This window comes from Drosophila arizonae, chromosome 3 (assembly GCF_054131065.1).
Source record: "Drosophila arizonae isolate 15081-1271.41 chromosome 3, UAZ_ARI_1.0, whole genome shotgun sequence".
Lineage (NCBI taxonomy): Eukaryota > Metazoa > Arthropoda > Insecta > Diptera > Drosophilidae > Drosophila > Drosophila arizonae.
Window position 1 is genome coordinate 6,972,704 of NC_142923.1, and position 26,600 is coordinate 6,999,303.

The 26,600-nt window shown below is 31.6% G+C and overlaps 1 protein-coding gene across 15 annotated transcripts in view; it reads left to right on the top strand.

The window, feature by feature from the left end:
• Nucleotides 1-26,366, top strand: part of Bsg (immunoglobulin domain-containing protein Bsg) — a 32,791-nt gene extending 6,425 nt beyond the window's left edge. For 11 of the 15 annotated variants that reach the window (XM_089466247.1, XM_089466252.1, XM_089466256.1 and 8 more), the window contains 8 exons: nucleotides 11,233-11,466; nucleotides 11,535-12,398; nucleotides 15,007-15,130; nucleotides 16,599-16,759; nucleotides 16,850-16,957; nucleotides 17,564-17,761; nucleotides 17,835-17,967; nucleotides 20,940-26,366. In XM_089466247.1, coding sequence (XP_089322373.1) covers nucleotides 11,233-11,466; nucleotides 11,535-12,398; nucleotides 15,007-15,130; nucleotides 16,599-16,759; nucleotides 16,850-16,957; nucleotides 17,564-17,761; nucleotides 17,835-17,967; nucleotides 20,940-20,967 — 1,850 coding nt within the window. In that variant the 3' untranslated portion in view covers nucleotides 20,968-26,366. Of the gene's footprint in view, nucleotides 1-11,232; nucleotides 11,467-11,534; nucleotides 12,399-15,006; nucleotides 15,131-16,598; nucleotides 16,760-16,849; nucleotides 16,958-17,563; nucleotides 17,762-17,834; nucleotides 18,340-20,412; nucleotides 20,597-20,939 lie in introns of those variants that run through there. The other 4 variants (XM_089466258.1, XM_089466259.1, XM_089466260.1 and 1 more) reach the window with 4 other exon arrangements.
• Nucleotides 26,367-26,600: the final 234 nt, after the last annotated feature.

Sequence of the window (26,600 nt, forward strand, 5' to 3'; positions counted from 1 at the left end):
GTAAGTAGACAACAACAACAACTACAATTACAACATCCAACTATACAATAATTAACAATAAATTAAAAAAAAAAAAAAAAAAAAACATTAGCCAAGCAACCCCCTGTATATGTATACGTTTACATACATATATGTTACCCTATATTTAAGCTCTATATATGTTTGTCGTATACGTTCTCTAACTGTATAAGTGTACATACAAAACTGCAGCAGAAATTGCAAACAAAAACAAAACTACAAAAATAAAGAGGAAAAGAAAAAAAAATGATAGTATCTCGTCTCCCTCGCCCTTTCACCCTCGGCCCTAATTGCCTGGTGCCTGGCCGAACATATTTTTGTCTCTGTTCATTTTCAATACAGATATTTTATTTTTATTTATTTTTTTGCAACTCCCAGCTGAACTTTTGAGTGTTATAAATGCAGTGCAATTGCCATTTTTTATGCATTTAGTGATACTACTCTAAATATATAGTTGATACCTCGATTGAGTTTTCGATAATATATAAAAATTTAATTCAATTTTGTTCGAATATTATTACAGCTAAATTGAAAATTTATATTGCACATTTTAAATTTTCCAATTTCTTATATGTATATAAATTTTCTGATTCTCAATTCAATCCTCAATTGGAATTCTCAAACTTTTTATAAAATTTCGAATGGAACTAAATTATGGTTTTACCTAATATTAACTGATGATAATTTGAATAACATATCAAGCATATGTTGGCGTATTCCACACATAATGTTTCCTTAAATTTATTTTTAAACATTATTAGCGTTAATTAGAAACATATTGTTATAGATAGTATTACACTAATCATGATTTTTTGTTCATGAACAAAAGATGTTAGTGCTGAGGACACTTGAAGTTTTTGTTGTTGCTTTCATGATAATATTGCCCCAAAGTTCTGCTGGGTTTTTGCTATACACAAAGACACACATACACATATACGTCATAGAACATAACATAACGCACACATATGTATATATATATATATATATACATATATTGAGCGAACACTTTCCTTTGGTTTTTATTTTCTCTTTTACAATGTAAGCACACATCCCCTCCGCCCCCTTTCCCCACCTAGAGTATTCTCTGCCCACCCCCCTCTTAGAGGCCATCAGGTTTTTTTCTTGCCTTGTCCGCTCGCCCGCTCTTTTTCTGTGCCTCTTTCTCTTACTCTCTCTCTTTCTCTATCACTTTCTCTCTCTCTGTGTCGCCCGCTCTGTCTTTGTCTATCATTTTGGCCTTTAGTTAAGTGTACTTGTGCTTCGATATTTTTGTGTTGCTTTTTATAGTTTATATTGTTGGTTGGGTTGGGTTTGGCTACTGAGACTGCGACTGCGGCTGCGGCTGCGGCTGGTCGACTCTGTGTGTGTTTCGCCACCTCTACCTCCTTCTCCTGCTGTACCTGTTCTCTTCTTCTTCTTCTTCTTCTTCTGCTTCTGCTATTGCTCATTTGATTTTCAATTTTCCACACAATTGCAGAAACGAAAAGAAACAACAAAAGCAACATCTAAAATATATTAGGTTCACTTTAGTATTTCAGTTTAAGTCTCATGATGTTTTTCTACTATATTTTCCACAATTTTAATTTTAATTTTTTTTTTTACACGGTCGCCAGGTAAGCAGAGCGCCCCAGTCTTTGCCGGTTGCCCGCAGACAATGTCCGAATAGTTGTTTATATTAACTCATCGACCCGGTACTCGATACTCAATACTGCATATGCTATGTACATGGTTGTATATAGTACATATATTATGCCTAATATACACACATGGTCTGTATACTTTGTACCGGCTGTATTGTTTACACCTACCCAGTTTTGGCCATCAAAAAGTTCTCTTTATAATAGCCTTTGCCTTGGCGCTCGACTCCAAACTATTTATTATTCTAAGCATATCTGTTCGATATCTAACTATATAGCTCTATATAACACTAGTTATTGGCTACATCTTTATGTATGTATTCCACAGTCAAGGTGTATTTCATTCGAGCTTTTGATTATTTTGCATTTCATTTCATTTGATTTTGTGAGCACCATTCAAACTCTATAAATTTTGTTTCTATTAAAATGATTTTTGTTTAACAACATAAGGAGGAATAAAAATCAACCTGAGATATTTATTGAAGATTTCATTCAATTTGAATATCATCTCAATTCATAAGTAATTCAACCAATAAAACTGAATTTATAAATGGATGAGAGAATCCATTGATAGATCTTTAAGATCTTATAATTTATTTGTATTTTTATGAATATAAATAAATTTTTATCTTTGTTTCTTAGGTTAATTTATATAGTATATGTTTTATAGAAAATCATAATGATAATATTTGAATATTTTGGTTTATAGCTCGATTTATTTCTTTATATTGGGATCAAGTGTATGCCACTTATATTTCAGAGCTTTCTTCTTTATAAATTACAATATTGTTAATGTCTACATAGGATTTAATCTCATGTCCAGTTATTTGTGGACTCTCTCATTTTCCAATTAAGATGCCCAAAAGCAATATAAAAGGAGTAATTAATAATAAAACCTATAAACAAATTCAGTAATAAGAAAATAATATATTAATTTGTTTAGATACAGAGCTGAATCCCAAAATATACTTCCAGAAATTAATCTGATTTGTTCACTTTTGAATGTATTTGAAAAATATTTAGGTGTTCAATTATTTATAATTTGTAAATTCATAGCATACGATTTTAGGGAATTTCACTATTCGCCGTAATCCACTTGCTCAGGTGCTCATTTAATCTATGTGATTATCAAATTTGTATTTTGCACATGTTTCTGTTTTCCCTTTATTTTATAATTATTTTATGGTACAATATTTTCAATGCCTCTTTCTGTTGTTGTTGAACTGTTTGCGTAAATAAACGGAATCATACGTAAAATAATGGAAACCTGGGCGAACACTTTTGATATTGCAAATGCTAAATATTGTCTATATATATATGCAAACATATACAGATGTATGTATGTGTGCATATACTATGTATACATATAAACCCGTATGACCAAGCACTATATGAATCACGTATGTTCGAGTCGAGTTGTTGGCCTCCTGCCTAGAGAGATTTATCAAGTATTCGTTATCCATACTGATTTGTTGCTGCTATGCATTAATACTTTGATACACTACTAAAAAGTATATACATTTTTATAAACATTGTGAACTGAATTATCTTGTGGACAAAGAATTGTATCTTTTGTGTGTCGAGAAAGTATCTTAAAAGAGGAATATGTGCTTTAACCGATTTCAATCCCTCAAATTTTTCAAAAGCAAACTGTAGCGTAATGGGGCTTATATTTACTTGTTAGGTATAATTAAATATTCGACTACATTATATAGTATAATCAAAAGTATATCAATATATAAACACATTTGGCTACCAATTCTAAATGTTTGTAGAGTATTTTCACTTCATCCATATCCGTAAAACTCTTTTTCTCAATCTTTTATTTGCTATTGTTTTTTCTATCCGATTACTTCAAAGCGAAAATTTCGTTTGGTCCAAGCAAAAAAAAAAAAAAAAAAAAAAAATTAAAAGCTAAACCACGTGTTGTCCAGGTGTTTATGTTGGCTTATGGGAAGGTATATATATGTATGTATATCACTTTTTTTTTTCTTTCACAATTTCCCGTTCTGTGCCACATTTTCATTTGACGAGTTTTTCGCGCAGGATTTTGAACTCCCCATTGAACAACAACAATCATTGTTTTTGTTTGTATGTACAGTGGGGCTTACCTGTTTTGTTAGCCTTGTTTATTTAATGGCATTTTCATTACATTAATAAATGTCAAATATTGAAATTTGCGGGCTCACCCAAGTCTTCTACAGTGGAACAAACTGCGTGTTCCTTAACTCAATTTATTTTGATTAACCAAATAATAAGCTTCTCAATCTTTGCAGTGTAAGGTATTTTCAATTCAATTTAATTTGGATATTTCCTAGAAATATACACTTATAAAATGTCAGATAACTAACTGACTTTTTTTTCTCATTTTCTGATAATTCAATTTCCTAGAAATTTGTACTTGCATGAGTTAACGCTTGATTTGAATCTGGTTCTATAAATGTGTTTGGCTCGTATTTTCATTTTGTGTCTGATTTTTCCTTCGCCTACTGCAAAAATATTATTTTTATAAAGACAATAAACATGAAATGTAATTTCCCTTTCAATGTCGTCGTCGACGTTATTGTTGCTGTTGTTGCTGCTGCTGTGTCATAGTGAAAGAAAAGTCGCCTCCGCCCCTCGGGGTGCGTAGGCGTGCCAACATTGTTCTACTTGCCTTTGCTGCATTTGCATTGCCTGCAAACTTGAATAGTTAGCACATTTTGATATATAGAGGTTGCCTCTGTGTTTCCGCTTGTGCCAGATAATGACTGCTTAAACAGAGCGAATGTAACCAAGCACACACACCCACGCACACATACACTCAAAGATAGCGAGAGTGAGAGAGGGAGAGAGAGATGGGTGGTTACGGTTACAATTGTAATACAGCGTAAACTACAGTGATGAATAGCATACAAGGAAATGTATTGAAAAAGCTACATAAATGAACATCTTTCTATTAATTATAATTATAATTTTAGTTATTATTCATATTATTACTATTATTACATATTATATTATATTATAATATTTATATATAAAAATTATAATTAATTTTATTATTAATGCTATTATTATAATATATTATATTATTATATTTGTATATAATATATAATTGTTATTCTTTCTTATATTTTATTGATGTTTACAATTATTCAATATTAATATTTGTATTATTTTTCTTTTGATTAGTACTATATTGTTATTATTCTGTCGTTCTTGTAATAATTTCTAAAAACGTCCTTTTGTTATTCATTAACTTACTCATCCTCTGATTCATATTTTCTAAAGCCCAACATCTGCCTGAAAGGCTGCCAAACATAGTGTTCACTCAAGCGTGTCTTTACTGTAAATATATGTATGTATTGGTATATCAGCGAATTGCACCTTTTCGCAAGTCTTTCTATAGCTAATTTGCAACACGAAAAATTGTGAAGCCAAATGGGCAAATAGAGTTGTGGCCATCGTTTGTTGAGGAAGGTGAGGTGGTTGCGGAAGAGGTGAGCTTGAGGAAGCAACGGTTTTTGTATTTTTTTTTTTTTTTTTTTTGCACTCTTATCTATGGCAGATGACGGTGACCCTGGCCCCTCGTCTCCTCGGCCCCGTCAGCTATACCCGCCCATTCATGCTGTTAGCGCCCCCGCTTTCATTAGCAGGCACCTGACAAAAGCTAAAAGTTCACACATCGCCTATTTAGAGGCAGACAGCAGGCACTTATACACCAGATAAATATACATACGTAGACGCACACACACACATATACGCAAAGACATGTGTGTATATATGCATCTGCTGCTTTTGTTTAACTACAATATACATTTCATACATATATTTAAAAATAAATATAAATAAATTTTTGCGTGAGAACAATAAAAGTATATATACACGTGTGTGTCTATTCACTAACATATATGTATATAATATATTCATATATAGACATGAATGTATGTGTCAACAACATGAGCTGTGAAAACATTTATGCATTAATTCTTTTTCTTTATTATTATTTTTTGTCAAAATGTCAAGTTTTCTTTGCACTTGAAGACAATTGAGTGCGACCCACTGTGCATTCAGACCGTCTCTCCGTATGTGTGTATTAATATGTATTAAATGTTCGTCTGACTGTCTGGCAGCGCTTTTTGTTCTTGTTCTTTTCATGTTTTAGCCACTGCCACTGCGGCCAAGTACGAACAACAAAAACAAAGCAAAAAGGCGTCACAAACGTCACTGGCTGCCTCCCTCTCCCATTCACTATACCTCCCGCCGCCTTATTGTCGCATCAATCAGTTACTCTGTGCGGGGGGGGGGGGGAGGGGGTGATTTGCTATTTTTTTTTTCTTTTCAGAATCCGATTTATGCTCAAATATTTTCACTTTGCTAAGGTTGTCTGAAAATTTTTCCATTGTGACGTTGCGGCTGGCTGCCGAGTGGACAGAGTTGCCAACTCGTGCAATCAATGCCGTGTGGGTTGGCTTTTGTTGTTATCGTTTTTGATTATTTCTTCTGCACTCTCTGACACTTTTGTTTTGTTTTACAATTTCATTTTCACCATGCATGATGATGGTGAGAGTGTGTGTGATAGAGAGAGAGGGAGCAGCGGCCGGCGCTCAAAGCTTTATCGCTTCATTGACTTTGACAATTTGAAATTGCTTTGGCTCCAAAGTTCACAACTTACTGGAAATGATTTTTATGTGTGTATGTGTGTGTGTGTGTTTACAAGCTGTTCAATAAATACGATTGAAAAAAAAAATAATGGCGCATGTAGCTAAGAGAGGGTGTAATAAATTTGTAAATGTATCTGTGTGTTTGTGTGTCCATTTAGTTTTCTTCGAATCAATTTGCGTTGGTTTCAATTGTGCCGAGCCAATAATAATTGACACAAATGTCTGGCACGGGCAAAGAAGGCCGCATGAAATATTCAAAACTGTCTGAAATGTTTTTTCTGCATTATTTATTGGATCAGCAATATGCCAGGCAGACATTATCTCAGCTCGACCGCAAACCCATCTAGAATGACGTTTGCCTTTCTTTTGGACTGTTTAAAAACTGTTCGGCTGCGATCAGCAGTTTCTTACCAATGCCTTCTCAACTGTGATGCTGTGCGGTAATCCATTTGGTTCAAGTTAAATCGCTTGGGGAGCTGGAAATTAAATTTAGCTAATGTTTATTTCGTTTAATTAGACAACTACAAGGCAAATAGAATATTTATGTACACACCAGCCGCCATACACTGACGCAGAAATTCACGGCAACAACAAGAGCATTTAAGATTTTATACTATGTATTTTCTTCTCTTGCTTTCAACATACTTGAAAACGTTAAACAAGTATTTTGTTAATGTTTGTTTGCTTAAATCTTTAATGTGTATTGTCAGAAAAAGCCAAAATTAACAAAAAACAAAAAGAAACCCGCAAAATACAAATCAATTAAATTTTTATCAATTTCTTCTTTAATACAATTACCGTTAAAAGGTAGTTCTAGTTGCTGTCAGCGTTTGCAATGGTAAAATATTTAAAGCTAAAACCTAAAGACAGTCTTCATTGTATATTTAAAAATTGTTTATAAGCCATGTGAAAAGTTAACAAATAGTTCAATTGGGAAAGATAATCGGAATGCAGTCTTTAAAATATTTTTAAATTTTAACTTTAGAAAAGTAAATAATATTTATAACAAACATTTTTGCTCTTCAAAACTTTGTGAAAACTTTATTTTCAAGCCAAATTTGAGAGAAAACTAGCTAAATTGGCAGCACTATTTGTTGTTGCTGTGGCCAAAAACTGCAAAACTTTTGTGCTCACACACATGGACATGAAACCGCCGTAGTGAACGAGAGAGGGAAGAGAGAGAACAGTGTGTGGCGAGCAGACGCTCAGACGAATAGTCATATTCATTTTGGTTGCTTTTGCTAATTTTAAAATAGACAAACAATTTTTTATTTCAATTTACAGCAGCCAGTCGCACACAGGCATATAAACACACGCATACATGTGAATGCATACATACTGCCCAGACACATGATTCGATGTAGCCGTCGCCGTCGCCGTAGCCGTCGCAGTCGCAGTCAGCGCATCTGCCAGTGCTCTTATTCCCCAACCCGTTTTCAAACAAATTTGTTTGTTTTAGCGAGTAACTCGGTTGCGTATTTAAATATTTATATATGTGCCTCCTATTTATAAATCTCTCTGGCCGCCTGTCGGTCTGTCTGTTTGTGATAAGCATGATTATCATAATGGTTAGTTAGCACATTTTTATTATGTTCCTTTGCCGGGCGCCCATTAACAGCGTCGTGTCAAGTGCACAGTGTGCTGTCTTTCTTTGTGCCACTATAGCAAATCGCTGCACCCGTTCACTTCTCACTCTTTCCTCCTCACTCTATCCCGCGCTCCTTGTTTATTTGCATTTGCTTTATAATTCGTATTTGTTTTGCAACTAATGCAGTTGTTGTTGTTTAATGGGAATTGCTTTATTTTGTGCTCCTTTGTCAATTGTTGCGAATTGTTTTTGGATTTAATTGGCATGTTTCGTGCAATTTACTTAATGAATTTCACGTTGTGCGTTCAGTGACCGATCAACTCGTTCGATTGGTCAATATGTATGTATGTATGTATGTATTTATGTGTGTGGATGCGGTATTGTGTGTGAAAGTCAAATGAAATCAATACAAAACGCTTTCATAGTCTGTTGCGTTGCTGTGTAGTTAGAGCTCCTGTCGACTCCTATACAGGGTATTCGACAGCTGGTTTAAGCTTTTTGCATCCTTATCATTTAGTCATGCAATTTGACTAGCAATCATTTCAATGATACATAAACATGCACATGATTTTTTTTTATTTATTTAATTTCACATTTGTTTTTATTTTATTTTGGCCAACCTTAAACTCGCGCAAAATGGCGCTCATTAGTGTCCTCAAAAGTCATTTACGACATGACTCTCAAACTGTGTGTGCTTTCACGTGCACGACGACTGCCAAAAATAACAGCACACACACACGCACAGTTGTGCCCACAGACAATCGCAAACACACACGAAAAGGTACATAATATAGGCGCAATCAATTTTGTTTCGTGTTAATTAATTTTGTTATAGGTATGTATGTATGTTTCTTGTTTCATCTTTTGCTGGCAGAAAATTCTCTGTATGAGCACAGTTTGTGTTTTGCGGCATTTAGTTTTTTCTTAGTTTTACTTTTTGCAAGTTCTCTCTGTAAATATTTTAATTGCCTTCGGCTATAACATTTTCTAGTGAAACAAAAATATGAGACTATTTGTAGCACTGTAGCTTTATGCGTTCATTAAAAAATAATAAAACCTAAGCGAAAAATTAAAATGTAATGAGCAACACACACACATATCATACTTACGCATTCATCTATATACATATGTATATACACACACTATGCGAACGAATGCCAATAACAATATGTCACGAGTGCGCTATTCATATGGTGCGTTGGATGTAGGATAGAGAGAGGGATGTAGTGTGCATGCATGTGAATATGACTGTGTGTGTGCTGGCAGCCATAAATTTGATTAAATAAAGTTTTAGTTGGCGCTCGCTTTTGCATGCTCTTTCTTCTATTTGGCACAAGGAATGCGACAAAAACTATGCTACATGAACAAGCAATAAACCATAAATTTCTTGTCACCAACAACAACAGCAGCAGCCGTAGCGGTTAAGCATTGTGTGTAACGAAACAAAGAGAGAGCGCGAGTGAGAGAGTGTGTGGTGAGAGTAAAAGAATGTTAAGGTGTGTTATACGCACGTGTGTAGGAGTGTGTGTTGATGTTGTATAAATTTATAATGCTTTTCGACTGGGTCACCGCCTTCCATTCTGTCCTATGCTGCAATATGCTCTCTGTGTGTAAATGTAATGCTTGTGCGTGTGTGTGTGTTTTTGTGCTTATGCTGTCCAAAGTGACAGCAACAGACGAAAATGCTTGCAAGCTGTGGAAGAGAGATGGGGCGACATCTTGTTGCTTGTAAATGAAATTGCGTTGTCTGCAATCTTTTTGCGCTTAATTTGCTGTAAAAGTGTCAGCTGAAAAGGGAAGGCAAATACTACGCGTGCATACTTAAGTACATAAACGTGTGATTGTATGTGTGTGAATGTGCCTAATCACCCTGTGTGAAACAAATAAAGAATATGTCCGTTGACTTGTTAAAACAGCTGATAAGATTGCGGCTTTATCTGTATGCAAACAGCAATCAACAAATATATATTGTACATTCTTTGTTAAGAGCCTATATATTTATTGCCATGTTAGCCTTTTGCTTATTTCTAGTTATCAAAAGTACTTGTTACCTACCGTCCAGTGATAAGCGCAGATAACATTTTCTCGAAAAATAAAACAGCACATGGTCATTCGACTAACGGTATATATGTATGTCGTGGACATGGCCATGGCTTAAGAATATGCAGTTTAAACTGGACATTACTGACGTCACTGTTGACGCCATCACCCAATGTCAGACACACACACTCACACACAATTAAAAACATACATACATACACCTGGCTGAATGACGAGATTGATTTTAATCTCTCTACGATGGTAAATGCGAGTTGCGTCAGCAACCGGCGCTTTGTTAATTGTCTCCGTTTAGTGTTGTGTAATGACAGAATATCAAAATCTTGTGCTTAGAATGTGGAGGCTCTTGAGGGTATAGCTAAGTATGAATATATTGTTACAATAATGCCTAGATAATTATCGATTCATAATATAACTAATTGTCACATAATATAATTTATAAAATATTCAATTGAACATATTTATGTTATAACATTTATAACTTCTAGTAGAGAAAAATACAAGTTAAGCAACTCTATTTAACTATCCCCAAACAATTAATATTTAAACCCACCTCAGAGTTATTCCCGCAACATTATCGATTAGCTTTAATGCTGATCGATAACTTTAAACTGTTTACGTATCAAACTGTACATTTTATATAAAAAAAAAAGGAACGAGAACCATTAACACCTTGTGGTCTTAATTATAGCACTCACACACCACATTTATAATTTGAATTAGCTTTAATTTGACTTTTTGGTTATTCAGTTCGATAATCGGTTTTTTTTTTTTCATTTATTTTGCAAATATCTTTTATGTGTATATGTAAGTAAGATTTACGACACATTTAGTATAAATAAATTGATATATACATACATATTTTTGCAACTTGGCGCTGAAATCAAATAATCTGAAAACTGGAAACACACAAAAAGAAGAAAACGAAAAAAAAGCAAACAAATCTAACCGATAAAATAATACACATTCAATCGATCGACTCGAAATGGATCGGATCGTACACACATCTGCTATAGTAGCAATATATTTTATGGAGTGTATAAAGACTAATTAAATAAAAAAAAAAACGTTTATATTTTATGTTGTTGTTAATTGTTAATGTTTTCTTGATTTCCAATGATGTTTCTCCTTTCCCATTGCCCCCTTCAACCTGCTCTTTTTGCTATCGATATATCGATTTGTTGTAACCATCTTGCTGTGTGTGTTCTTTATATACATGTATATATATATATATATATATTATATATATGTATATACATATTTGTGGATTAAATTAAACATCATGCAGCGAGCATCATTGAGAATGATAGCGATGAATCATCGGAGTTTGCACTTGCAACCACGCCGATCGTCTACTACGGCGACGCGATTGTCAATATCGGTGAGCCGTTTTCGATAACGTGCGTCATACCGATAACTGAGCGGATACACTGGCTAAAGAATGGGGAGTCAATAACGCGCCACAATTTGCGGCACGGTCACGACGAGCACTCCTATACACTGTCGGAGAGCGCCATCGAAGGTAAGTATTTATTGATGATTGACGATTGATGAAGAACGAGCAACAATCAATCGATCAACCAACTGCAGGCGAGAAGCACAAGATCGAGGCACATCTGAAGGTGCGGCACGCCCTAAAGGTGCACGAGGGTCGTTATCAGTGCAACAACAACAAAAATCATCGTCGCGACAGCGGCTTTCACATGCTGCACGTGCACAACAAGCAGCAGCAATCGGAGACGCCCACAGAGAGCGGCTATCGAACTATCGATGAGCTGACGCCCAGCTCGGCCGATGAGATATTTACGCGGACGTGGCAGGAGCAACAGCAGCCGCAACGGGGCTCGGAGTCGCCGTCCCTATCCTCCGCCAAGCAGCACAATCAGCAACAAGGCAATGCCACAAGTCACAGCTTTGGCTTTGGCTATGGCAGCTACGAGTCGCAGCAGCCGGCGACAACGCGTAGATACAACGAATTGAGCACGTGGCATGCCACAACAACAGGTGACGGCGGCCAGGCGGGTGTCAATGGCATTCATCGCATTTATTCAGCCACGCCGCCAGATTTTCCACCACCCCGCCTGAGTCTGCTGGAGCATACGGTGGCGCCACCCGAGCCGCCCACCATACAGCTGTACAATCAAACGATGCCGATTTATCGAACGCCTATCGACACTGCCACAGCGCATCATCGAGCGCAGCATCATCAGCAACAGCAACTAAACAATTTTCAACTGCCGCTGCCGCCGCAGCCAATGCAACCTACGCAGCATCATAATGAGAAATATCAAACATATTCACCGCAATTTGTGCCGCCTGCAGTGGGTGGCGGCGGTGTTGGTGTTGGTGTTACCGTTGCAACAGCGCCCACAGCGCAGACAGCGCTAACAACCAGCTACAGCAACAACATCGGTTTAATGCAGCAGCCAAAGACGTTCTTGCCTATTAAAAAGGGTGAGCCACATACACTCACACGCATTCACACTCACAGCTCATCGAAAAAATACGCATACAAACATACTGACACCCCATGAAATGACATCTCACTCACACTCATGCACACATACATAGATACAAAGCAAAACTCACTCAAAATTTCCATACATACAAAGCTCGGTCAATTACACTTCAATACACACATACATACATGCATATTCGAGTTGTGCCGCAATTAGTTCGATTCTGAACTGAAAGCTTTAATTACAGTTTATTGCGCTTAAGAATTATTGCGTGACAAAGCGTTAAATATGTATAATGGTTAATTTGATTTGCAAAGTGTCAAATTATTTAGTTTATCAATCAAGCGCAAAATAAATTTCATGCCGATAACCTTAAGTGCTCAACAAACACTCAACTCTTAATTGTTATTAATTTGCTATGTGTATAAATATAAAGTGATCCATTTATTAAAATTAAAATCAAATTGATAATCATCAAAATAATTTGCAATCGCGCAGTAAGGGCAGAACCCCTGTATCCATTGAGTGGCTTACACACAAGTGCAATAACTCTGATATACAAACAAAACAAAAATACTACGAATTTCACTCAACATTTCAACTCAGTCTCATTTGCGTCTCTCTACAACAGTAACTGCATTTCACTCATCGTCAAATTCCAATTCCTTAATTTTATTTATCGTCTAAGCCTCGCTCTATTGCTCGTACTCTCACTCGCCATACGCTCTCTCTCGCTCTCCCGCTCTCCTACAATCGTTATCAGCGCACGTCTACATTGCTCAAACTCCCTCACATCGTTTAGTCTATTTTTGGTGTTGTTAATCGTTCGCTAGTGTTCTTAGGCTTTGACTATTCGTCGATATTTAAGCTCGTTCGCCTTCACACACACACATAAACAATCTCACATACATACATACATACATACATGAAACACAGGCAAATCTTTAAGTGGAGCTTTTTTTTATTCCTTTTTGTTGCTTGATATATTTCTTCTTTCTCTTACTGCAACTTTTTGTTTTGATTTGTATGTGTGTGTCGCTATTGTTGTTGTCATTGTTGTTGTATTTATATATACATATTAATATATTTTACTCGATTTATTTTAGTTGTTTACCTTTGCTTTTGAATCACACGACTGGCAGGTGCACAGCGCCTCACTGACCCCGTTTCTCTCCCTCTTTGTCTCTCTTACTCTCAGTCGGTCTCTCCTCTCTTTCTCTCTATCTCCGGCTCTTCAATTTGATTGATTGGCAGCCATTTTGTTTGACGCATATTAAATCCATGTGTAATTCAGAATTGGCGCTCAGTCGCTTGATAAGCGTTGTTGCTTTGCCCCCAATGACTGTGTTTGTAACCGCGGCTTAATGTTTATTGCCTTTGTTTCATTTATTCTTTCGTTTGCGTATACTTTGTTTTCTTGTTTTTGGTTTTGCTTTCGCTTTTCTTTTTGTTTTTTGTATGGCGATAAGGACAAGGCTATAATACATGAACAAGTATTGTGTCTGTGTCATGTTTGTATGTGGGCTAATGTTTATCGATTATCAGTTATCGACAATTTAGCTCTTGCTTTAATTTTAGCTTGACTTTGCTTATAGCATAACTTGATAACTATAAATAACATTTAGTATTTAAATATCAATAAACGATTATTGCTCCATTTGCAGCTACTTTTAAAAATAAAAATAAAATTTAAATTATGGAATTAATTATTGCATATTAGATATATATATATTTAAATATATATATATATATCATGCAAATAAAATTTATTTGATTTCAGTCCAAGTTAAAAAATATATATACTAAAATATATATATATATATTTACATATATATAAATATATATATATTATTTAAATAAATATTTAACTTTACATATGTATGTTTAGGTGAAATAAAATTCGAAAATTAATAAAAAATATTTTTTATTTTTTAGTTAGTTTTAGATTTGTTTTTCTTTGACTTGGGGGTTTTTTATATGGGAGCTAAAAAATATTTAATTTAATTTAGTTCAAATTGTGTTTGCAAATTTATTAGATATACGTCTTTTTTTTATTTAGTGCAAATAGCGTATGTGTGTGAAATAATTATTGGTATTTTTGATTTAAGCTGCAATTTCTGTTTTATTTGTATTTATTTTTTATATTAATAAATACTTGTTAGAGTTTCAATACAATCAAACCAATATATATGTATATCTATATACCACAAACATTTCAGCTCATTTTTAGCTCTCAGATCTTAATCAAAATCGTAATAAAATATAGAAAAAACCCTGCGTAAACCCCCCTATAAACACCCCTCATATATTAAGCTCTCGCCTCTACAATAAAACAAAAACTCGTTAATATATTTATACCTACCATAAATGAAGCCATCTATCGATATATATATATATTTTTTTCTTTTTCGTATATGCATAATTATTTAGATAAACATTTTTTTATGTAAACGTTTTTTCCTACTCTACTTTTTTGAGATATACGATTTGTATTTGTATATAAATATATATTTTATCCGATAAATATTTGCACAATTTTAATGTTTTTCTCTTTCTTTCTCTCTCTCTCTTTCCGTGTGGATATATAATCATGTTCACTTCAGGGCCAGATTCCTTGGTGCCAAATTATGACCATGTAGAGCGTCAACTCAAATTTTACGATATTCGAACGCCGCTTGTGCTCAGCTGCAATGTGAAAAATGTGGAGTCCGATGATCCACTCATATGGTAAGTTAGAAATATATGTATATATATACTCAAAAAGGAATTTTGCGTTGAATTGTTTAGTAAAAAATGTTTTAGTATGGTTAGTTTAGTTTAGTTTCAGTAAAAATTAAACAAAGTAAAAATAAAATAATCCTTTGATAATTCAAAAAAAAAAAAAAAAAACAAGATGTAATATAATATACGAAAAGAAAAAAAGAAAATTAAAATCAAAACGAATATAATTAGAAACAATTAATTTCTAATAAGTTTATCGACCCGTTACATAATTTCTGAGAGTGTACGTCGAGTTTAGCCAATAGAAAGGCAGATAGAACGCAGTCGAGCGGGCAGTCCGTCAGTTTGGTATCTCCCCCAGCTCTGGCCTATGGCCTATGGCTCTGCATACTAGTTGGCAGTTATAAGAGCAATCATTTTAATACGGCACAGCTAAGCACTTTTGCTTAATTATGTTGCCCCCCTTAACCAAGCACTTGACTGACGTAACCTGGAGAGCATAGCTTAGGCGCTGGATGGTTGGGGGGGAGGTTGAGGTGGGGTGTGTGTGTGTGTGTGTGTGCTAAAAAGTGCCCGATTACAGGGAGTGGGCTTATCCGACTCTAGTTTCTATATATGTATGCGTGAGAGCAAATATGTGTGCATGTATGTGTGGGTGTCTGTGTGTGGGTGTGAAAGAGGCCTCGTAATGGTAATGACACTTTTTGTCGGTCGCCAGGGCCAGAAAACTTAGCTTTGCGTGCCTCACTTTGAATTAGTCCTGAATAATTGGCACCAAAAGTTCTTGAACTGAATAAAAATATTGGTCTATGGAATTTTTGGCTAACAAGAAAAACGAGGTAAAGCCGAACCCGAAAATTTTAGTTTTCCGATTAAATATGGAAGATATAATTATCGGTTAGAAATGACAGTAGAAAAACAGAAGTTTAGAATATGTAAGAAAATAAAAAAAGTAATTATCAGAGCACAGCGAACAATCGATAATTCAACGTCTTGAAAATATATAATAATACCAATATCACGAGACAATCAACATAAAGTATCCACAAGAGTAAAATGAAGCTCAACATATTGTAGGGCATGGGTTAAATATCAACTAAAGTAAAAACATCAGTTTTAAAGTTATTGATACCTTCGACTAACCGGCTGTAGGTCCGCTCTTCATGACTTTCGAATATTATAAATATTTCAGCTGTAAATAAAATAGCCAGTAATAAAAAATAAACGATGAAAAAATTATCGATAATATAATTACATTGTATTTTATATTTATACATGGATTATTATTATATTAATATTATTCATGGAATATTTCGATAACATATATCGTAAACCCTTTCCAGATAGTTAACTTAAGTTTATTTCTATACAAAAATATCGGTATTTGAGCTGTAACCATTTATCAATTTCGTTATTCTATGCGTATTTTAAATTTAACTAATTGCTATGTTCTCCATTTTTAATGTATAAATAGGAAAAAGGGCGGCGTCAATGTGACGGATGTCCCCTCACTGAGAGGTCGATTTAAACTTATTCATGCCGAAAGAAAGTTCATAATTGACAGAGCGGAAGCTCACGACGATGGTGACTACAGTTGTGAGTTCAAGGGCGTGTCCAAAGATATTCACGTGATTGGTAAGTAAACAAACAGATAATTAACAAAAAAGGTATTTAGGAAAAAAAGAAAACATTTTAATATCACATTCCTTTTTTTTTTGTCTTCAGCTCGCGTGGTCGTACGAGTGCCTTCAAATGCTGGTGTTGTAGAGGGTGAAAAAATGATGATCCCCTGCACAGTTCTTGGTAGCAATCCTAGATTGTCATGGAGTTTTGGTGAGTGATCTAAGTTAATGAGAGAATCAAAGAGTCAAAACGAAAAAACAGATAGCATAATAACCTTAACTTTACAAGAAGAATCTATAAAATTTGCATTCTGCAGAGCGAGTATAAAGAGGTTTATATAAAACGGTTTATGTCGTTATTGTTAATTTATCATCCAATATTTCCAATATGGAAATCATATCTACTGTAAGCTCTATAAAGCTCTATCACTATAATTTAAAAACAAAAATGTATTTATCAATGATTATTTTTTCGATATATCTATATGTATAATCAGCATCTTTTTCCTTTATTAAGATGTTGAATAATTTTTTAATGGAAATCCTACCGATTTTTGAAACTCCAAAATACTCTATCACTATGATTTAAAGATTGTATTGATCGATGATTTTTTTTCTTCATATATATACATAATTTATATCTCTAAAAGGATTTTAAATGAGTTCTTGAATAAGTTTGAATATTAAAATATACTGAAAGCTAAAAATATAGAAAATTCAGCTAAACAACTTCAACTTTTGCAAAGATCTGAAAATTTCTCTTTAGGCCCGGCTAAATCAGATACTAATTTCAATTTCTTTTCTTCTTCCGACACAGGCAATTACACAAATGTCACAAATAGCACAGATCGTTATATATTGAAAGCGGATGATAATAAAATTGAGAATGCAATTTTAATGATTGAGAACGTGACATTGGATGATAGAGGCGATTACAAATGCCATGGACGCAATGAGGCCAATGATTATGCCAATAGCACCGTTGCCACCGATGTTGTAACCGTTCGTGTTAAGGGTAAATTATAATGCAGAATTCACTCTTTTCGATATATATATATCTATCTAATTGCTTTATCGTTTACTTTCAGGCAAATTTGCTGCCTTGTGGCCTTTCCTTGGCATTTGTGCTGAGGTTTTGATACTTTGTTTGATCATTCTCATCTATGAGAAGAGACGCAATAAGAGCGAGCTGGAAGAGAGTGATACTGATCCGCAAGAACAGTAAGTTGCCAACAACAACAACACCAAGAAAAACCCAACAACAACAACAACAACAACATGAAATCAACAAACAACAGCAACAAGCAGTCCACAACAAACAACACCAAATATTTTGTAACAATTTGAAATGCAGCAGCAAATTTACATTTTAGTTAATAAACTGCAAATTAAAGACGTTTGAAGCTGCATACGCAAATGCGCAACAAACACACACAACAACAATCACAGACACAACACACACACACACACACACAAACACACACACACACACACAAACACAACACACACACACACACACACACACACACACACACACACACAAACACACACACAAACACACACACACAAACACACACACACAGAGAGACATAAGCAACGTACTTACACACAGACACAGCAGCACCAGCAACAAGAAATTTAGCAAAATTTTTCTTAGTTAACAAAATTAAAAAAAATTATTAATATTAAAAAATATATATATATTTACATAAATGCAAGTATTTAGAAATATATAAACGTAAATATATATATATATATATATTTATACATATATATATTTTGTTGGCGCGCAAAATGCAGCTAAATTTATTAAAAATAAAAAACAACTATTTTTTTTTGCATATTTTTGCTTTTTATATATGTATATATATTGCATATGGTTTTAGCTTAGCTTTTTGCGTGCCAAAAAAAATAGTAAAAAAAAAAAACACGAAACTTAAACTCAATAATTAAATTTATTGTTTATGTGCTGCCTAGTTAATAACATTAAATAAACAACAACAAAAAAACACAAAAATAATTTTAAACTGTGTGCTAAACGAAAAAAAAAAACATTAAAGATAAAATTTGTGCTTCAAAGCTGACAAACCCACAAACACAACAAATACACACACACAAATACAAACACACGTGCATTACACACTGAGCGTAGTAGCCATATAAATACTATATATATATATAATTGTACAAATATATATGTGTATATATATATATTATGTATAAAACAAAAGTATGCCTTATAAAATTTGTATTGTTTGCTGCGCTTTTTGTTAATTTTCGCTTTCTTCCTTTTCTCGCTTCTTATAAATACAAATTATAAATTTCCTCTTTTTTGGTTTATATCGAGTGCATCATTTTAAGATTTTGAATGTAAAAGTAAACGATGAGAAAAACAAAAACAAAACAAAAGAAAAGAACATGTTATGAACTTTGCTTTTAAGTACTTATTGTTTAATTCTAATTTAAATAATTAGGCTTGAATGAAAGTGAAATTATGCAAAAAGTTGATCAATTCTATATTATCTATTGTTACTTATGTATATTATTATTATGCCTTATTATAAATGACTATCTAAGCTTAAAGAAATGTTTGGCAATAAATTCTTTGTTTATAAACAATAACACGACAACAACAACATCAAACACGGCTACAATTAGTTAAAAAAAAAAACGATAAATGGCTTCATTGCAGTTTTATTGATTTATTTTAATTTTATTTGATTGTCATTTGCTAAGCACCTATAACTAATTAGTCTGTACACCCACATATACACACACACATACGCATACGCACACACATACACACACACACACACACACACACACACAACACACACAGAAAAGTATTTGTTTTCTCTTTGTCCACTTTTTGTTTCTATTCTTTTCAGTTTGTTTTCTATTTCTATTTTCATTTGTAAATTTTCTTTTTTGTGAATAATTTGATATATATAATATATATATATACATGTTTACCGCTACGTCTAGCATTATTTTTATATGATTTGTTTTTTCCGTCTATTATTAATATTATAATTAAATTACATTTATATAAAAAAAAAAAAAAAACTGTGCTATTTTTTCGCCTTTAATTTCTGAGATTGATTTCAAATAGATTGAATAAATACACAAACAAATAAAAAACAAATGTAAATTATAAAAAACAATTGAAATATAAAATGCATTTTTAATGTTCACATTTTGTATATTTGTATGTTGTATATGATTTGCCTATATATGTGTGTGTAGCTGCTAAATAGCTTATGTATATAGAGAACTTCCCAACCTACTACCATATATATATATATAAATTTGATATATATGTATATATGCATATATGTATAGCTAAACAGTATTAATTGATGTTCAGCAAAACTCCGTTTTTTTTTTCTTGTTGGGAACTATCGCTATGTTACTGGCTTCTTTTGCAAATTTTTTTTTATTATTTTTTTTCAGTTTGATTTAGAGCTTTAATCGTCGAAATTCGTAGTGCCAAACAAAAAGAAATTTGTGTAGTTATTTAATCACATGAAGAGCTAATCAAATTGTATTTCATTCTTTTCTTGTTTTCCTCTCCCTCCATAAAAATTGAAAAAAAAAAAAAACAAAACAAAAAAAAAAAAAAAACATCGCCTAAAAACTAACAAAATTGTATTTCGTATGCCGTAGTTGATAAAATTCGCAATAAGTAATTAATTAATGCATAAGTAAATAGGTAAATGCCACAGCCTGCAGCTTGATTGATTGATTGAATAATTGAATCGATTATTATCGCTAATGCGAAAGCAAAAAAAAAAAAAAAAAAGAATTAAAATCGATTCAATTCCACCTAAAAAAAAAAAAACAAATCCCAGCGTGCAGCCGTAAACAGCAACAACAACAACAACTATAACAATAATATTATTAACAAAAACCAACAAGAACAACCAGTAGCCTAATATTTGTACCAGCAACAACAACAGCAACAAAAGTTTAAAAAAATTAAAAAATAAAATAAATTTTTTAGTAATTTTTTATTTTGGTCTATAATACAATTTTGTATTCTTTGTTAGTTTTCTTGTTATGTATTGATTGACTGATTGATTGATTGATTGCCCATATAGTTTACATTGACCTTCAATATGTCCTAGTGTCACATTGCGCCAATCTCTTTGACTCATATGCGATTTTTGCCATTTGTTTTCTATATATTGCAGGAAAAAGAAAAGGAGAAATTATGATTAAAATAAAAAAGTAATTCCTAAAGACAGCCTAAAAAACACAAAATATAAATAAATACTAAAAACGAAGTATAATTGAAAGCAACATATAAAAATAATATATCTTAAATGAAAATCTGTTAAATACATCCAAGAGAAATCTCTCCCTCACACCCGAAACTTTTCAACTTTTCATAAAATATTGTATGAAAGAACATTTTGTTTAGTCCAATTGTATTTTATTATAAACAAATTTATAAATGAACAATTTAAAAGGAAAAATTCAAGAACTTAACATTAACAAACGAAAGTGATAGCAGTTAAATAAACACTAAAAAAAAAAATCGGAACTTAGCCACTTTAATGGAATCTATGGATATTGCGGAAAGATTGAAGACAGATGAAGCCAACACCGAAAACGCAGTACTATTAATAATACTACTACTATCAAAGATGTCACACATACACACACACATACGTAGCACTCTATCCGCCATTTTTGTAGGAAAAAACATATTAAAATATGAAACAAAAGTCCAGAAAATGTTGTACATAACCTATAAAAAAGTTTATTGTTTAGTGAAAAAAAGAAAAGAAAACAATTGAAACGCAAAATTTAGTATTTATTTAATATATATTGAAATGTCTGAGGTTTTTCATTTGTAGCTAGATTTTTGTCTGTCCTTTAGGTTTTTTAAACAATTTTTTCGGGGTGCATCAGTTTCAGTTCTTTTGGCTGCAATCAGTATAAAAAGAAAAAAAAAAAAAAAATCAAAAGAAAAAGAAAAAAAAAAAATTATGAAAAAGAACACAAATAAAACTGTTGAACGAGAAATGTTAAAAATTTGTTTATTAATATTAGTTAAAGATAAAATGATAGAAAAAAAAGAAATAAATGAAACCAAAATTAAAAACTTTTTAAACAATTAAGTAGCGCGTTATGAATATATTTTAATAACAAAGTAAATTTAAAAAAGAAACATAATTGCTGTACGATTTATGATAGAGAACATAAACAAAACTACATTGTATATTTGCATAATTTTAAACTATTACAAACCAAAACAAAAACAATTACAATTAATATTAATACAACAAAATGCGTACTGCCAAAACTTAAAAAGTTCAGTACTAATTGCTTATACTATGTATTTTATGAATTATGAATTATAATTGATGATTCATGATTCATGTTGGCTGATTCATTGATGGCTCATGATTCATAAATGTCTTATAATTGATGATTAATTATGAATTGGTTATGATCATGAATTATGAACTCTGATGGATGATTGATTAAGAATTATAATCATCAATCATGAGTCAGTAATCAGGAAATAATGAACCAATAAAGAATCCAAGCATGAATTATAAATCATCATGAATTATGATAAAGATTGACGATAGGTGATTTCTGATCTATGATCAATGGATTACATGAATTATATTGAAATAAACTTTGCCTCATTTTTGGTCAACAAAACAAAAAAAAAAAAATAAAATAAAATAAAACACTTAATTACTTATTGGTTTTCGTTAGTTGTTAACCGTGTTTATTTTATTTATAATTTGTTTCTTAATATGTATGTATAAACAAAAACGAAGTGAACAACACAAAAAACACTTAAAAATACTAAAGCGGTCTTCAATTTTCGTCTGTAACTAAAAGTGAGATATTTTTTTAAAATAATTTTTTTTTTTTTCTAAACTTACTTATGTATTTTTATTTGGGTTTTCAATTTTTTGCCGCCACCAAAGCTTTAAATATTTATATATATATTTAAATATATATATATAACAAAAACAATGATAAAAAAATACAACACGAGACATTTGTATAGTAAACTTATAAATAATAATCGTTCTTGTTATATACCAAAAAAATTACATTAAAAATAAATGGATATCGATTAATATAATAATCGATATATATGAATATTTAAATATAAAAATATATATAGAAACAATTAAATAGTCTAGCAAAAAATAAATAAAAATCATACTTGGAAACCGTCGTAATCGTAATGCTCTATCGATCGATAACTTGACAATTGTTATCGAAAATTGAAATTTGAAAAAATCGTAGGGGCTTTGTCTATAAGTTTTTTTATGGTACATATACATATGTACAATGTTTTGTACAGTTTGTGGCTTATTTGTGTAACTACTATATTTATAAATATATATATATATATATATATATATATATATATATATACATATGTAAATCCCGATCTACATAGTATATATGTACATATATGAGTGTATATTGTATACAAAACATGTTTATTAAAAATCATAAATAGGTTGCTTTAGTTTAATTGAACCACAATTTCCTCTCATACATACACACACACATACACACCCATATACACTTGCATACATTGTGTATATGACCTACATATATGTACGACCTCTTGAACTGATTAAGTGAACCCACGTTGCTTTATACACAGACACAAACAACATAAACAACAGCTACGATACCTATTTACTGCTATAATGTACGACGTAATATAACCCACAAAATAAAACAAAATTACACAACAACAACAACTACTGAACATACTATGAACAACAATTTTGAAACAAACGTCAACTATATATATACTACAATAAAAAACAATTACATATATATACACTTATATACAACAAAGTACATACACAGTATTGTATGTTTCTTTTTGGTTAATTTTCTATGTACAGAACAAGAACAAAGCCTGACAAAAAACAAACGAACAACAAATCGTGTATCCTATAAATCCTCAGTATACATAAATATATATTTGAAAACCGATTTTCTTTAATGCCGTTCTTTTTTCGATTATTTACATTATGATTGTTATCGATAACAACAACTATAAAAACTGGCACACAATTTTAAAGCTCCCGCATTAAGCGCTTCATATACAAAATATACCAAAATTAAGCTAAGCTAAACATATGTATGTATACATACATAATATGTGTGTATATGTATATGATAACAAGATAATTTTAATTTAGTTCTAAGCCACGTTAAAAACAGTTTGGAACAACTACATATATTTCATGATGTAGTATGCAGAAAATCTACATAAATTAAGCAACAAACTAAAGTTTCAGTTTAAAAATACAAGCAAAAATACATGAAAAATACTAAAAATATGAAATATTTAATTAGTTACAACAATTATAGACTCGAAAACCCGATAGATATATGGCAAGTCACACGTTTTGATAACATTTTCCAGCACTGACAACCAAACTACACACAATTTGGCAACATTTATTCTGTGCTAAGCGACGATTCAACCAAAAGAAATGGGCAGCACTTCTTTTGTATGTGCCACTATTATAACCAATTGGCAACACTTTTTCCAATGGAAAAACCGAAAATGAAATTAACAATTCTTTGATCTAGCTAGAGCTCCGCAAACCAAGTATGTATCAATTATTATTTGCATACCATTTTCTTCTTTTTATTTAGACAGTAGCATAAAATTAGTATATATATTAAAAATATAAATTTAGAGAAAACAAAAAATGCCTTAGGGTTTCAGTAGGAATACAAAGATGAACAGCAAGGAACCTAACACTCTTTAAATGCCCAAGAAATAGTTAATTAATAATTAAATTAAATATTTATATAGAAAGGAAAGCAAATCAGAAACAAAAACGTGTGGCTTGCTCTCAGACAAACATAAATAGGTGTATAAACAATTTGTATGAAGTACTCTTTAAACCAGTTAGAAATACGGGTAAAAAAAAGAAAAAACATCAAAAAAATTAAAGCAGCGACATTTATTATTATTTGTTAAACAAATAAAATCCCGACGGTCAGCCAAAAATAAATGAGAAAAGAAAAAAACTTTTGTACAATAAAGGAAGGCTAAAGAGAGCGAGAAAGAAAGTAAGAAAGAGGGAGAGAGCTGCAGAGTTGAATCAATCAAGTGCCCCTACATAAGAAGTGAAATATATATACACACGATAGCTAGCCTATAGAATATCTGGCAAAAGTTTATACATACATCAAGTTTCTTTTTTTTTTATTTATTTTTGGCTGTTCGGTTTAAGCTGGCAGCAAATATATTGAAAATCCAGGCGTCTTCAACTAGGAAAATACTAACTAAATGCTAATCACAACAACTATGAACTATGATTTTTAGCAATACAATATAGTTCTATATATATATATATATATATATATATATATATGTATATATATATAATCACAAGTCAACAGGGCACAGCGCTTCTTAACTATATATATACATATATTCATTTCGAGCAACTTTTTAAAAACCAACGCAAAACTTAAACATTTAACTTTAACTCTAAACTATAAAAATATTAAAAACCAACAAAAAAAAAACTTTTTAAAGTAATATTGAATTGAACCCAAGAAAGTGTTCATTAAACTAAAAGAAACAAAAAAAAAAAAAAAAAAAAAAAAAAAAAACATACCCTGATTTCCCATTTTCATGGATTCAGGGTATATATATATAAAACAAATATTAGTATATATGTAATCGACACGACATTTTGTATGGCTATTTAGCTAAGTAATTTAATGTAAAGAGTTTAAAGAAATTGCAAACCAAATTTAATGCAAACCTAACAAACAAACAAAATTACATCAAAAACATTTCGCAACAAACTCAAAAGAAGTAAAAACATTTTACGATTTCATCTACATACAAAACTAAATAAAATAAAAGTGAATAAACGCCTAACGAAACTTCTCTTTCTAATATACATACATATATAACAAGTATACATATACAAACATAAATATCTACACATACATATACACACACAAAGCAACAGGCTTCAAATTTTGTTAAACAAAATTCATGAAAAATGTGTGCCGCTTATGTATATAAACAGTAAAAAGTTTTGTATATGTAATGCATAAAATTGTTTCAATGTTTGTCAAATGTACGCATACACACGCAAATACACACACACACACATATTCAAATTTAAACAGAAGAAGCAACAACTGCAAAGATTTATAACTAAGTCTACATAAAAATGAAATCAAATTGCAATCCCATAATAACAACAACTGTATTATATCTAAGTAAACCTCCCCATAACACAAAAAAAAAAAAAAAAAAAAAAAATTAACTAAATAATATTAAAACAGAAAATAACTCTAAATTAATAAGAAAATAAGTAAACAAGGTTAATTAAAGTAAAAAAATATATATACATATATATATATTTTAAAGAATATATATATGCGGCTAATTGTTAAGGTGATTGCGACTTTCAGCTAACAGAAACTAAATTAGTAATTGTAACATTAATAATAAAAAAAATATTTTAAAAGCAAGCGCTTGAATTGTAAATTTTTACAAGGCAACTGTACATTTAGCGCCCACGGCAGAAAAACTTAAATCTAAAAATGAAAAAAAAAAAAAAAAACTAAAAAAGAAATGAGTTGAAAGGCACAGCAAAATATAAAGAAATATATAAATAAATTAAAAATATAAAATACAAGCCAGAACGGAAATGAGTTTATTAAATATACATTTAAAAAATTCATAATTATAAAATTAAAAACAAAAACCCAATTCGTTGCATAATATTTAAAACGAAGGTAGTATTAACTCGATTGCCTAATTCTAATATTAAAACAAAAACCATGGAAAAACTATATAAAAAATAATT